Below are 14,038 nucleotides of genomic sequence, written 5' to 3'. Positions count from 1 at the left end.
TTAGATGATTGGAAAAATGTTGACTTTACAATTGGGTAAACAAATTGGTGCGACCAGTGTGATGACATTTTTCGTGCTAAATCATCGAAAAATATATCTATCGAAACACACTAATTAAAAAGCTACAAAATAAAGTAGAATTGAATTATTTATTAGATTTCGGTAATGTTTACACTCAAGTTTATATCCCTTGAACTCGACTACGCATTGGTTAAATTTTATTTCTGTTTCTAGTCAAAATAAAAACATTCTAGGCTTAGCCTGTTGTTTAAAATTGACCAAATTAACTAATTCATTCTTGATTTCTCATAACTTTCACTACTCCTGATTTAATCCAAGGAATGGTCATTACACACTAAATTAAATCCACAATGTTGTGTTTCCTATGATTTGTTCAATTCAATATTTACCTTTTTTGTTTATTTGTTATGTTACCATATGTCAACTCTATTCGACTTCCTCAAATACTCTTCTATAATTGTTGGACTTCAATCTTATCAATAATAAGAATTACATTTATGGCTATTTATTAAAGGTAATTAATCTGTTTTTTTCGTTTTTATAATTAACATTTATCGATAATTGTCTAAATTAACTGAAAGTTCCATTCACAGTTGTGGATGTTAATACCAAAATATGTGAATTATAAATGAACAGCTCTAATATTCCAACGAGAATGAGCCTTATTATAATAACATTATAATGGTGGCTGAACTATTTAATTGTGATTTAGAAACATGCTTACAGATTTATAATAACATCATAAAATAATATACATTATATTTTTTGTAGCAAAACCTAAAAGCTATTCAACTGTCTAACCTAATTTTCTGTGCAATACTATCCTTTTCCCACAGTTATCTTACACATTTTATTATTTGATTTCTGCAATCAATCATCCATCAATAATAAACGACTGTTAATAAATATGGCAATCTCATTTATGAAATCATTGTCTCTTCGAGGATCAAGTCATGACGGATACATAAATACATTCAATCAAAAACCAGATACTGTGAGTGATTCAGAGGATGAAGACAACTCTTCCTCAGATCCAAACAATAAACCCGTTCTATCTACTACTGGAAATAGTTACGTTGGCCATAATGTATTTGACTCATCTAAACAAGGAACATCTTTAATCCCTCATGCTGATGGACCTTTCTCCTTTTTAACACCATCAATGTGGCCTCAAGACTTATTAGCTGCTTTCTCTCAACCAGAAGACTCTCACCCAGCTCATAAGTTTGATGAATATGGGTTTATCATTGCAAAAAGCAACGAGGAAAAAAGCAGATCAAAGCTTCCAGAGGATCCAGAGGAAGGTACCGAGGAAGAAAAATTGAGAAACAAATGGATCGCTTATCTGGAGTTTACTTACAATGAAGCAGTTTTACCAAAAATGATGTGGTCTCAAGTAGAGCCTCAAATAAGACATACTCGAGTCCTTGATGAACTGGTTAAAGGTGGTCTACCTGGATCTATGCGAGCACAGTTATGGTTAAGATTCAGCAAAGGGATGGCTCTGAAAAACAACAGCAAATGGACTTATGCTCAAATGTGTGACCAATCTAATCATGTGGGACCTATACCTGATAAACAAATTTTGAATGTTCTCCCAAATAATGCTTGTTTCATGGACATTACCTCAGTCGGTATTGAAAGATTACGAAGGATTCTTCGAGTAATTAAGTGGCTTCATCGAAGTGGATCCAATCCCCTATCTACTTCATGTGATTCTGTTAATATTCCAATCATTGCAGCATATCTCTTGCTTGTTTGTGATGAAGAGGATGCTTTTTGGTTAACTTTATCCTGTCTTAATGAACTAAAAGCCTTTGATCATCAACGTATATTAATCAAATTAATTGTCAACAATTGTTCTTATTTGGATGATCTTCTTAAAAAAGACGATCTTGATATTACATTGATTACCTGTCATTGGTTTTCAAGTTTATTTGCTGGCTTTATTCCTAAAACGTTTGTACTTTTCCTTTTCTGGGATCTTTATTTCTATTATGGATCCATTGTGTTATTTCAGTTAACAATTGGATTATTGTTGGAAACAAGACATTTATTAACTGATGGTACTGACGCAGCTATTATATTTAATAGGTTGTCTGATTTACCATCCAACATTACATGCCAGGAAAATTTACTTTCCTATTGGAAGTCAGGAGCCCAATACGTTGATTATATAAAAAAAGACATGGCCAGTATTAATTTGATGAACCTTAATACTCATGGAGCCTCATTTTTGGCTCTTCCTTCGTTTACCAGTGACCAATTCGATCAAGACATTAAATCTAAAAATATCCGTCAAACCTCCATCTTAATGGAACTACATGAAGCTATTGTAGCCATCGGGAAACATTTTGAATCCTATGATCATAATTTCAAAGCTAACTTGGAGCCAGATTATTCAAAAATTGACAGAGACGATTTTGATTACGAAGAAGGTTATGACAATTACAAGAAGGCAAAGAACCAATTAAGACGAGCCAAAGCCTTAATTGATTTCCAAAGGCATGATTCAGATGAACTTGGTTTTTCTAAAAATGATATTATTACGATTATTAATGAGCGAGATGAACATTGTTGGATAGGTGAATTAAATGGCCAAAGAGGCTGGTTTCCAGCTAAATTTGTTGAGCTGTTGGATGAAAGGCATGGTGAATATAGTATCGCCGGTGATGATAGAGTCGTGCCTTATATTAATGATCTTGTTAGAGGACGATTTTGTTCCATATTCAAAGCAATTCTATTTCATGGACTTCGAAGGACACTTTTCATTGCTATGCACCCTTGGAATGTTATCGAAACAATCGTTTCATCTTGTATTGAAAGTGACTTTAACTCTGTATACTCTCGTCTGGTGCTTACTCGAACCTTTCGTTTAGATGAATTTGCCCGTGTTCTCAGTCCATGTGAAATTTTATATCGAAGTGTTGCCCACATTAATCAAAACCTTGAATATGAACCAATGGACGTTAAATTACGATCATTAGTTTGTGTTGCTTTAAATCAAAAAATTCTTCATGAATGGTTCTCAATCATTTGCGGAACTCAACCTCACATATTAGCCAAATTTTATCACAACTGGAGTTTTGTTAACAGTCCAGTTTGGAAGATGATTAGAGCCGAATTAAAGTAAGATTACTTAATTTATAATTTTTAATATTTATTCATGTCTTATTTTAATTTAATTGTTTTTACTATTTTAATCACAGACTCTTGACGCAGTTCTCGTTTAACATGAACATCAATGCCGAAGTCCAAGAAAACCCCACTCCTAAGTCTCCAGTATCCAAGGAAGGTGTTAAAGATATGCTCGTTAAACATCATCTCTTTTCGTGGGACATTTAATTCCATGGCATTCAATTGAAGAATTTAATCTTAATTCTTTGGCAATGGACATTGAAATCTTCAATTTGCATCCCTGTCTTACCTCATAAAAATCAATCAAAGAACTAGTCAAAAGAACGGGAACAAAACTGATAAATCTAATTATCAATATTTCCATTCCATTATTTTATATCAAGATTCCTTCTTGTGTTTTAAATAACAAATGAGCAAATCACCACAATAAACAGCAATTTATTTAATTCTTCGTATTTTTCTCTGTGTTCTGTACCTTTGAATCTATTTAATTATTTCACACTTGTTAATAAATTTCAAGATAATAATAAAATTCAAACCAATTTCACCTCTGATCATTTCGCTTTAAATCATTTCCGATTATGCTATTAAATATTGCACTATGCTATTAATAAATTTTTCATTTAGATATTGCAATTTACTCGGCGAGGTTAATGTATCCACAATTGAACACTTTTATATCATAAATCACGTAATTTTTATGTTAATTCACTAATCATTCACTATTCACTTGATCAATATTTTTATAAACGATATGGTTTGTCGAAGATTTAGTTGTAAACGGAGTTAAAGAAAAATTGGATTACTTGGATAAACTCGCAACTCAAAATATACTTCAAAGTGAGTTAAAGGTTAGGGTTACAAATAAGCGCAGCAATGCGTTTAAAAGGCAAGTGCATATGCCAATGTGTGGATTACCAGAAGGAAAGATAATTTTGAAAGATAATATTATCAAAAAATCGGGATAACCTCGAATCATCGTTTTATAATCATTATAAATACAATCTCATTTAGTCAGAAATGTCTCTTAACAAATGGATGTATTGAAAGCTACAAAAATGGCAACCCTGATGGAGAAACTCTGGTTGAGCAAATTTCAGACTGGACTGTTGATAATGACCCTTGAATTATAGAAACTTGGTTATTGATTCAAACACAATTAGCTTTTAACTCCCCGTTGGCCCATGAGTTTGCTCTAATATTACCACAAGTAACCTTTGTGAATTAAGTTGCGACGGCGCTTCTAACCTATTAGTTTATTATAAAATTTACAGCAATCTGCCTGAAATGAACCATTTACAAATTAGATCAAGTGTTATAACAATCCAATATCTTTGATCACAGTTATAGTTGAAATCGCCAAGTCAAATAGACGCTAAGAGACAATCGGCTGACCATTGATCAACTTTCTGTAAGGTAAGTCCCACTTGTTATAAGTTATTTTACAATTTACTTTGATCTTATGTGATTGAAATCACATCAACACTATTTAGAGCAAATTTCAAGCTAAAATAATCAATGATATCAAGAAAAACTGTACAAACATTGATTAACTCATAAACCTCAGTTAGCGAGGATCGTAATTTCACATTTCAGCCTTCTGTTGATATTCACTAGTAAAGCTAATTGATTGATAATTAGAGCAACCATCAGCTTATTCAATCACTTTAACCAGGATTTAGCCTAAAAGTGAATGAGCGACCCACCGATAATCAATTTAAACCATGTTGTAGCTTAAATACTGGTTTCCCTTTATTATCGGATGGACTGTTGAGAGATTTAATCTTGACTCTGATTTGCAATTGAATTGTCTTGAGTTTAATTATTTCATTTGATTAAAGTGTTTAAGCAATAGCTTAAAATACCTTGAATAGTGTTTTTGAAATATCAAGACAGGTTGAGATGGAATAGCTCAAGAGAATTGTTTCCATAAATTAATGACAATATCTAGTTAAACATAATGATAATCATTTACTAGACTCACGGAGTAATTTAAATTTGTGATAAAAATGTAATTTGATTTAGCTTCTTAAATGTGTCTTGAACACTAATCACAGTTAAAGGCCACTTGAGGCTTCAATTTCATCAGGTTAGACTTTTGAAAAAGGTTGAACATTAATTTCCATAATTTCAATTACGCTCATCACATGAAATTAATTCTGTTTGTTCATTTTGTCTGATTGTGAAAACAGTTTGCAACACAATTTAGCTAATTGATGATGCCACTGAATACCATTGAATAGGTAAAACAATTAATTTAAAATGGTAAAGCAGTGAATATTGATTGAGATTGTATATGTTTCTCATTGTCATTCAAATAATTTACTAAATTAAAATGCTTCTCAATTGAAATGATCGGAAAAGTGTTGACTTTTCAATTGGGTAAACAAATTGGTGAGACAAGTGTGATTAAATTATTCATAATACAATTGTGACTTAAACTCATTTGCTAATTTACAATGGACAACTTTCAATTCAGTTTCACACCATTCTGTCCAATCGGATCTGAATTAATAATTTAATTAAACTATCCAAGAGGCAAGTTAAATTGATGGAGAAAAGTCTAATGTAATTAACAAAGTGATGAGAGATGATGAAAAACTAAACATTAAATAATAGTAACCAAAGGTTAATCTCAACCTTTACCTTTGCCATCTCATAAATTATGCATATAAGTTAACAGAAAAGCAATTTAGATGAAGCAATTAGAAACAATGATTAACACTTGTTATAATTATAAAATTAAATCAACAGAAAGTAACATTATTTACATTTTTACCCTCATTTGAAAAAACCGCTTCAATTAAACATTTACTTTTCAGTAATCAATTTACATAAAATGATGTTTTGTAATAATGAAGATGACACTTTTTTCAGGTTAACTTGACTATTGAATTTTCATGTTTCAACATTCATTGCTTTCTTCCAGGCTTACATGGAATTAACATGTTGCTTTAATGAATGAGTGAAGAAAATTAGAATCAACAAATTGTTAACATTTCAGTCCAGGGAATAGATACTTGAAATTACTCAAAGAGGATGATGGAAGGAAAAGTCATTAATTTAGATACATGGAAGTAATTTACATGAATGAATAAACTAATATCAGTTTATAGAGATATGAGTTTCTCAGGAAATTTCAATGGACTTTTCATTTCTAAATGCTGTTATCTTTGAGTATTTCAATCTTTAAACTGTTGTGGTTATGCTTTTGATATCATTGGGTCCAAGTGACTTCATTAGTCTTTTATAAAGTGAGGTTTTCTGGTTTTGGGTTGTTGTTACTCGGCTTCAGGCTAAAGCTGGTTTCATTGAATAACCATTTCTAAATGAGAATTGAATTAGTTGATTGAAAACAATTGTGGTGATAGGAAGGTTTTGATTGTAATCATACATTTTGAATGAAATTTAGACTCAGGTTTTGTGGTTAGCATTAGGTTATTGAAGTACATCTTGCAATATTAACCAGATTTGTCTTACCCAAGTTTATAATAAAATTGAGATGTTCACTGATTATTGTGTATTAATTTTTTACTTGCAGTAATCAATAATTAGTAGCGAGAAGCGAGGATAAAAGAAGCAATAAAACAAAATGTTAAGAGTTGAGTTGTCATTAATTATCGTCTTGGTTGGATTAATGGGCTTCATCATTCCCATCGATTGTCGTCATATTTCAACTCCTGAAGGATCATCCAGGCTGACAAATACTATGGGTTTAGCTGGTCTTGGTTCAGGTGGACCAATGTCTGCCTCTTTACAGCCCTCATCGGAGATGAAACATCAATTTTTGATGATTCCGTCTCAATATTTACTTCGATCCCAAGTGTTTGATCCTGAAAGATATCAGCTGTTAACTAATTTAAGACGCGAACGAAGGAAATTCCCAGAAGTTGGTTCCAAGGGATTCGAGGCTGACATCTTTGATGAAGGATTTGGTGGATTCTCGACCATGAGATGAACTCACATCAACTCATATGAATTCAAATCAATTTTCAAAACCAATCCTCAATCCATATTGTAACTTATATTTGTTTTTTTGAATGCATTTTAACTCTTTTTTTGCCATTTTTCATTTTCACTTGCTTATCTACCTTTTATAACTCCAAGTTTTCCCTTGTAACCCAAAAGTTATCTTATTTTGCTTCCGTCATTTCAACCAGCGATTCATTGTTTGACTTAATTTGGTTTGTAAAAATTGAACAAATATATTGCAAACAAGTGATATTCATTCACTTGTTGTCTCAATAAATTGATCCTGAAAAGGTAATTAATGACATCAAACTTTTTTCTAGACGCAATATTCAGTTTCCAGAACAAATGAATTGTTTAAATTTGTTTAAGTTTAACATTCATTGGCTGTTTGAATAAAGCTTTAATCAATTTTCTAGTCGAGTTTCGAGTCAAATCGAAACTTATTTTCACTCAATAACCTGATATATCATCAGCATCTTCATTTATAAAATACATTCGAGTGTTTTGGTCATAGTTATGGCTTCCATAATTTTCTCTTACAACAGAAGAGTTCATGGCTTACATGAAAGCAAATCGGATCGTAAAGTTGAATAATTTTTAAAAAGATTCATTAAATAAATTCAAGTTTTTTCTGAATTATTTTCACTCCTTTTCACCCGGCATTTCTTGAAAGCAGTGATGCAAACTTGCTTAAGTTGTGCCTAACAAGTCGGAAAAGGTCGATCATTGGGTTCTACTTGAAACCAAGCCATTCATGCTATTTTCACGCCACACACTTTTTTACTCCTAGGAACAGTCACAATCCACACAGCTTGAGACTAAAGAGCCAACTGACAGGACAAACAAGAAAATGAATATTAATTTAGTTCTTAAACCAGTCAACAATTGTTTCAATGTTTAACATATATCTCGCTATTTTCTCGTTTAAATGGTTAGACTGGAAAGACTGGCTATAAAGGCTTTAGCATTTCCTGATGCCACTCTTCTCAATATTGGTAAAGTAAATGTTGCAGCCTTGACCAAAACCCAGGCAGACACTCTGAAGTTAGCCTTCCTCTTCAACTAAAGGATTGAAAGATTCCGTATTCCAAATGTTTTCTTCATTGATCGGCATCAGAATATCTTTTATAATATAATATATTGTATTGAATTTAACAACGGCCAAAACAAACATGTTGGGAATAAACATCTTTGATCTTTAGCATGACCCCATATAGTCCGATATGATTAGTTCATGATTCAAATTATCATTCCGGGATCAATCATCTTTGCCAGACAAAAAGATAAACCTTTCATACCGTCTAATATTTCACTGCTCATTTTATCAACTTAGTCCTTAACAGAAATAACTGATTTCCATAAATTTCTGTTGATCCGGTTAGATTCTTTCTAATTTACATGCATTATTCAGGTTCATCTGTTTTTATGGTCAATTTATATTTGTGTCAAATGGCAGATGTATCGAGCACATGGAAAAAGTCCATACAAAGACCAATGTAATCTTGGTTCCTAACTTAATTCAATATTAAACACAGATTAACTGATGAAAAGTTCACCGATGAAACTTCAGAGCGACATTAAAATTATTTTAAATCAAACTGATAAAAAAATACACAATAACTAATTAATTATAATTAAATAAGAAAGTGAAAATGTTTGGTTACCAATTAAATGACAGCTGAAATTCACAAGAAAGACAGACAAAAGGCAAGCAGCGACATTTGTGGAGATAACATTTAATGGTAAGGTATCACGTGATGTATTGTATTTGCGAGAGTGCGTTAAAATAGTAAAAGTAAATTTCAATTCTGATTCTGAAAATTGTAATGTTTGTGTTGATTTTGCAATTGGAAATTGGTTAAACTGTGCTTTAATTGCAATTGTTTGATATTTGTTAAACCCGAGTGAATCGATTGGTGGTCTTTTCTCGTTGCTAAAACAATTTAACTTTCCTTTGGAGCATTTTTGCTTTGTTCTGGAAATAGTAGTTCCATGGAGCAAGAACAAACCCAATTCTATTGGAACAATTCTTCACTATATGGTCCTGGTTCTGATTCAGTTGTAGGTGGACCACCGATGACACCTAAATCTCCATTGAGCTCTGTTGTTAGAGCTCATCTACCTAACAATGAAAAAACTTCATTCAAGGTAAAAGCAGGCCAAACAGTTGGAGAAGCTCTCAAAAAAGCAATGGACATCAGAAAATTAACGCCCGAGATATGTGATGTATACACATATACCACTCACGCCCGAATCGATTGGAATCAAGATATAAGCACTTTAGAGGGAAAAGAGATTGTCGTTGAAGCCAGAGCTTCTCCTATTAGGACTTCCATATCTCATAATTTTGTAATTGCTTTTTACTTTTAACCCTTATTGACCACTCAACCTTATTGCAAATTTTTTTTATGTCTTTCTCAGTCTATTCCTTTTGTTCCCTCTGCTCTCATTATTTTATCAATTTGTTGACTTTAATCATTATTTACATTGATTTTTCTTTTCTCATTCTCAGGTTCGCAAGACCTTCTTCTCACTTGCCTTTTGTGAGTGTTGTCGCCGTTTATTATGGCATGGTTTTAGATGTCAAACCTGTAACTTTCGTTTCCATCAGAGATGTGCTAGCCTTGTGCCCAGCTTATGTTCACCTTTAAATGTTGACTCTTCAAACTACTATGGGCATCTTTTAGCACTAAATAATACAAATTACTACAAGGCATCCTCCAATCCTTCAAGTGGACCTTACTTTCAACCACCCAGTCAAGTTTCCCAACATGGAGTTTCATCATCATCTTCATCTGCATCAGAATATCAACCACCATTTAATCAAATTCGGGAATCTATGAATGGATCGACTCGGCGTAAAGCACAAACATCAGGATTCTCACAAAGAGAAAGATCTACATCTGCTCCTAATGTTTATTGTGTTAACCAAAATAATCAAAGTTTTTCGGAAGAGTTTCACAAATATCCAACATCATCATCGGGTTAGTTTGTCTGAATAGCACTCATTTAAATTGCATCTTCTCCAAACTCATTCTTGTTTTACTAACATTTTATTTGTCCCATCACTCTGTCCTCTCCAACCTTATCTTTGCATTCCATGAATTTGTTCAAATACAAACCTCTACCTTATGCTAATTTACTTTGTTGAATTTAGGTTACCTCTATTGCTTTTCATTAACTCAGTCTTAATCATGACCTTTTCTTTTCTTTCTCTAAATAGGTTACAATAGTATTTACACTAATAACAGTGAAGCGGCAAACAATGCAACAAGTCCTACGAGAACTCAAAGTGCTGGAGGTTCACCCACTAACACACGGATCGGAGGTCAACAATGGCGTCCTAGAGCACGATCAGCTGACGAAAGTTCAGCTAAAAATTTAGTAAACAAAGGAAAACCTAGCACAACTGGAAGGGAACAAATTGAAGACTGGGAAATAGCACATGACGAAATTTTCACTGGACCTAGAATAGGTTGTGGTTCTTTTGGAACAGTATATCGAGGTCATTGGCATGGACCAGTGGCACTTAAAAAATTGAACGTTACCAATCCAACTCCTGCACAATTACAAGCTTTTAAAAACGAAGTTGCTGTGCTAAGAAAAACTCGCCATGTTAATATACTTCTTTTTATGGGCTGTGTTTCTAAGCCTCAGCTTACGATAGTTACTCAATGGTGCGAAGGTTCATCTCTTTACAAGCATCTCCATGTACTCGAAACCAAATTTGAACTTGCCCAATCTATAGACATTTGCCGGCAAACTGCCCAAGGAATGGATTACTTGCATGCAAAAAATATTATTCATCGTGATCTTAAAACGAACAGTAAGTATCTTTTTCTCAATCATCTTAATATTTTGTCGAAACAATGGTTTTGAATCATTTTTAACTCATTACATTTTTGTTTCTTTTCCTATTTAGATATATTTTTACATGAAGATTTAACTGTAAAGATAGGTGATTTTGGTTTAGCAACTGTTAAAACCAAGTGGAACGGATCTCAACAATTTAATCAGCCTACGGGTTCCATTCTATGGATGGCACCAGAAGTTATCAGAATGAAAGATGCAAATCCATTTTCCTTCCAATCCGATGTTTATGCCTTTGGTATTGTCATGTTTGAACTGTTCACTCAGCAATTACCATACAGTAACATAAATAACAAAGATCAAATCCTTTTTATGGTCGGACGAGGTATACTTAGGCCCGATTTAACCAAATGCAGAAAAGACACCCCTAAAGCAGTGATACGCTTAATAGAAGACTGTATTACATTTGCAAAAGAAGACAGACCTTTGTTTCGTCAAATCTTGGCTTCACTTGAATCCTTGTCCAGATCATTGCCAAAGATACATCGATCTACTTCAGAACCAACATTGAATAGGACGCATATACAGTCAGAAGATTTTTGGGGACCCGTTTGTGCCTCTCCAAAAACTCCTATTAACTCACAATATACAGCTTTTCCCTTCTATAGTTTTACCTAATTTCTCTTAATTCATTTTATCTCTTTATTTCTCATCTTTCATCCTTCTTTCAGTAAATTACTTCTATTCTTTCAAAATAAAAAATTGACGATTTAAAATGAAAACATCAGAGTCTGAATGTCTTTGAAAGCCGATTTCAAATCAAAAATCATAAAAAATTAATTGCTTACATTATTGTCAGTAAATTTTTTGGTTTTGTGCTTTATTTTCATCTAAATTGTTTTAAAGAAACCAAATGAATTCTAGATATTGATGTATGTTATAATCATTTGAATCCGGTTGATTTATATCTTTATTTTGCAATGAACTAGGCATTTTTCGAGATCAAACAATTACCAATTCCGTTCTTAATCAATCGATTTTCCGTAATTATGCTCCATAGACATTTGCAAATTCACTGTTAATTCACTGACTATTTGAAAGGCGATAAACTTGAATACTTGTACAGTAAAGAGGCATTTAAATGTTATTTTTTGAAGAAGACAGTGAGAAAAGATGTTTAACTTTGAATGGGCGCTGGAAACGCTCCTGTTTAGCCACAATCTTGTCAAGTAAAACTGTTTTTGGCCATATCCCGTGGATTAGGAATACAAAAGGACAATTCAGTATACTGGCTGATCTTATGCATATGCACATGCTGTACAGAAATGAACTCTTTTGTTTATAACAGTAGATCATTTTCCGCTGCAAGATCGATGGCTCCAGATCACACTCTACAACATTTTTTAATTGGTCAAAATGCTTCTTTTATTTGCGTTTATGCCCGACACACGATTGTGTCTATTTAATTTGTAGTTTAGCAGATATCAGGCAGTGGTCTCAAACGAGCGGAAAGTCTATAATACAGTCGACTACCTAAAATTTTCCCTTTTTTTGTGTGACGAAAAAAATGAGCGCGATTTTCAATGGTAATGAAAATTTGAATTCATGATTTTGTGCGTAAATTTTACCGAAATTTGTCTATTTATGAACACATGATTAATGATTTGCAATTGTTTGCGATTGGATTTTATCAAAAAAATTTTAAATTAAATTTTCCAGAGAAGGGACTCGATGGACTATTTCAGGTAGTCGACTGTATTAAATTTAAGTACAGTCTGCTTTCGGACAAGATTTTGGCCGAACAGGAGCGTTTTCAGCGTTCATTTTTCTATGTCCTCTTCACAAAATAACGTTTGATATGATTCCATTGGACGTAAGTCCATTTTGATGAAATATGCCTCTTTACTGTTTAAGTTTATTCACCTTGCAAATAGTCTTTTAGATCATCGAATTAACGTAATTACAGTTGAATAAAAAAGCAGGTTAAATAATATCTAGCATGCATTGAAATCTGTAAAACAAACAGAAGACAATTGTTAGCGTCAAAACCATTGAGGTATCAACTGGTTATTTGTATGCAAAAAACAGAGCATATTTCAATTGATGACTTTAATTCAAAGATAGTTAATGGTGAAAAGATTTTCTTATGGATTAAATAAATCATTTATATAAAATATTTTCTGATTTTAGCAATAAATGAACCTTAAAAAAGATTCTCACTCAAAGTAAACTCCATGGGTAAGTTTGAGTCGGCCGAGTTCAAATTCAAAATCTAGATGATGCACAAATTGTGGTTTTTATATTATAATAACTGAGCAACCAGGTAAGAACTCAAGTAAGTTTATGATTTGAACAGTAACAAAACCAGATGAGTACATAATCACAACAATTAACATTATCTGATGTTCAAATTCGCCAGAGTTCTCGATTTATGACTCGAAATTAAAAATCAAAGAATGACTTTTGAAAATTGAACAAAAAAATTGTCAATCAGTCAATTTCCATTGATTCATGAGCATCAATTCTCATTCGTTTCCATATTTTCATTTCGTTTTCACAAACTAACTTTCTTTTTAGTTGTGTTTCCAAACGTAATTGACTGAAGAGCATACAAAGCTCATCCATTCGATAGTCTTGCATTGTGTTTAGTTTTGATTTCGTATTATTATCAAAATTTATTTTCGCGTGAATATGTACACCAATATATACCGAGCACAATTATATCGTAAAATAGTAAATTTTTTCCAATGAAATCGATCCAGTGATGGGACTTGAAATTTAGCAAATCGTATGACCACTGAGCAACTTATTTATTCAGAGATAGAATCGTGAAATCGACTGAACAAAATGGTTGAACCAGGTATAGACAGAATAATGATACTGAGCAATACTGGTTAGATATGAAAATCGTTGAGAATCTAATCTAATGCATGTTAATTTGTTAATAATTGTTATACAACAAAATGAACAAGTGCAATAAACTTCCATCACACAAAGAAACATTTACTCATTTACTAACGCAGATGATAGTTTGTTGCTTATATTTAAACCGTCTTTTAAATGATGTCGTTGATTATATTTATTGATTGTTATTAAT

General features: G+C 32.5%; 2 protein-coding genes and 1 long non-coding RNA gene across 3 annotated transcripts; all 3 read left to right on the top strand.

Annotated features, from left to right (window-relative positions):
* Positions 1–220: 220 nt before the first annotated feature.
* On the top strand, positions 221–3,713 carry LOC107365832 (small G protein signaling modulator 3). Its single transcript, XM_015933397.3, has 3 exons — positions 221–535; positions 858–3,150; positions 3,231–3,713. The coding sequence occupies exons 2-3, from the start codon at positions 929–931 to the stop codon at positions 3,364–3,366; spliced, it is 2,358 nt and encodes a 785-aa protein (XP_015788883.1). The 5' UTR covers positions 221–535; positions 858–928; the 3' UTR covers positions 3,367–3,713.
* A 726-nt stretch (positions 3,714–4,439) lies between these two features.
* On the top strand, positions 4,440–7,426 carry LOC112539265 (uncharacterized). Its single transcript, XR_003082948.2, has 2 exons — positions 4,440–4,575; positions 6,701–7,426. It is a non-coding gene; the product is annotated as an uncharacterized LOC112539265 (long non-coding RNA).
* Positions 7,427–8,932: 1,506 nt separating this feature from the next.
* Positions 8,933–11,723, top strand: LOC107365833 (raf homolog serine/threonine-protein kinase Raf). Its single transcript, XM_015933398.3, has 4 exons — positions 8,933–9,480; positions 9,644–10,115; positions 10,355–10,957; positions 11,054–11,723. Exons 1-4 carry the CDS (start codon positions 9,124–9,126, stop codon positions 11,617–11,619), a joined length of 1,998 nt encoding a protein of 665 aa, XP_015788884.1. The 5' UTR covers positions 8,933–9,123; the 3' UTR covers positions 11,620–11,723.
* The last annotated feature ends 2,315 nt before the right edge of the window (positions 11,724–14,038 follow it).

This window comes from Tetranychus urticae, chromosome 3, assembly GCF_039701765.1.
Source record: "Tetranychus urticae isolate SD_2017Ah chromosome 3, NJAU_TeUrti_SD_1.0, whole genome shotgun sequence".
NCBI classification, from domain to species: Eukaryota; Metazoa; Arthropoda; class Arachnida; order Trombidiformes; family Tetranychidae; genus Tetranychus; species Tetranychus urticae.
This window is presented reverse-complemented; position numbering and strand designations above follow the sequence as displayed.

What these genes read in the sequence shown, in the direction of transcription:
- LOC107365832 (XM_015933397.3), top strand. Translation starts at nt 929, where the DNA reads ATGGCAATCTCATTTATGAAATCATTGTCTCTTCGAGGATCAAGTCAT. An exon ending in ATGATTAGAGCCGAATTAAA is followed by an intron (nt 3,151 to 3,230) that starts GTAAGATTACTT and finishes TTTTAATCACAG; the next exon opens with ACTCTTGACGCAGTTCTCGT.
- LOC107365833 (XM_015933398.3), top strand. Translation starts at nt 9,124, where the DNA reads ATGGAGCAAGAACAAACCCAATTCTATTGGAACAATTCTTCACTATAT. An exon ending in CTTCCATATCTCATAATTTT is followed by an intron (nt 9,481 to 9,643) that starts GTAATTGCTTTT and finishes TCTCATTCTCAG; the next exon opens with GTTCGCAAGACCTTCTTCTC. An exon ending in TCGTGATCTTAAAACGAACA is followed by an intron (nt 10,958 to 11,053) that starts GTAAGTATCTTT and finishes TTTCCTATTTAG; the next exon opens with ATATATTTTTACATGAAGAT.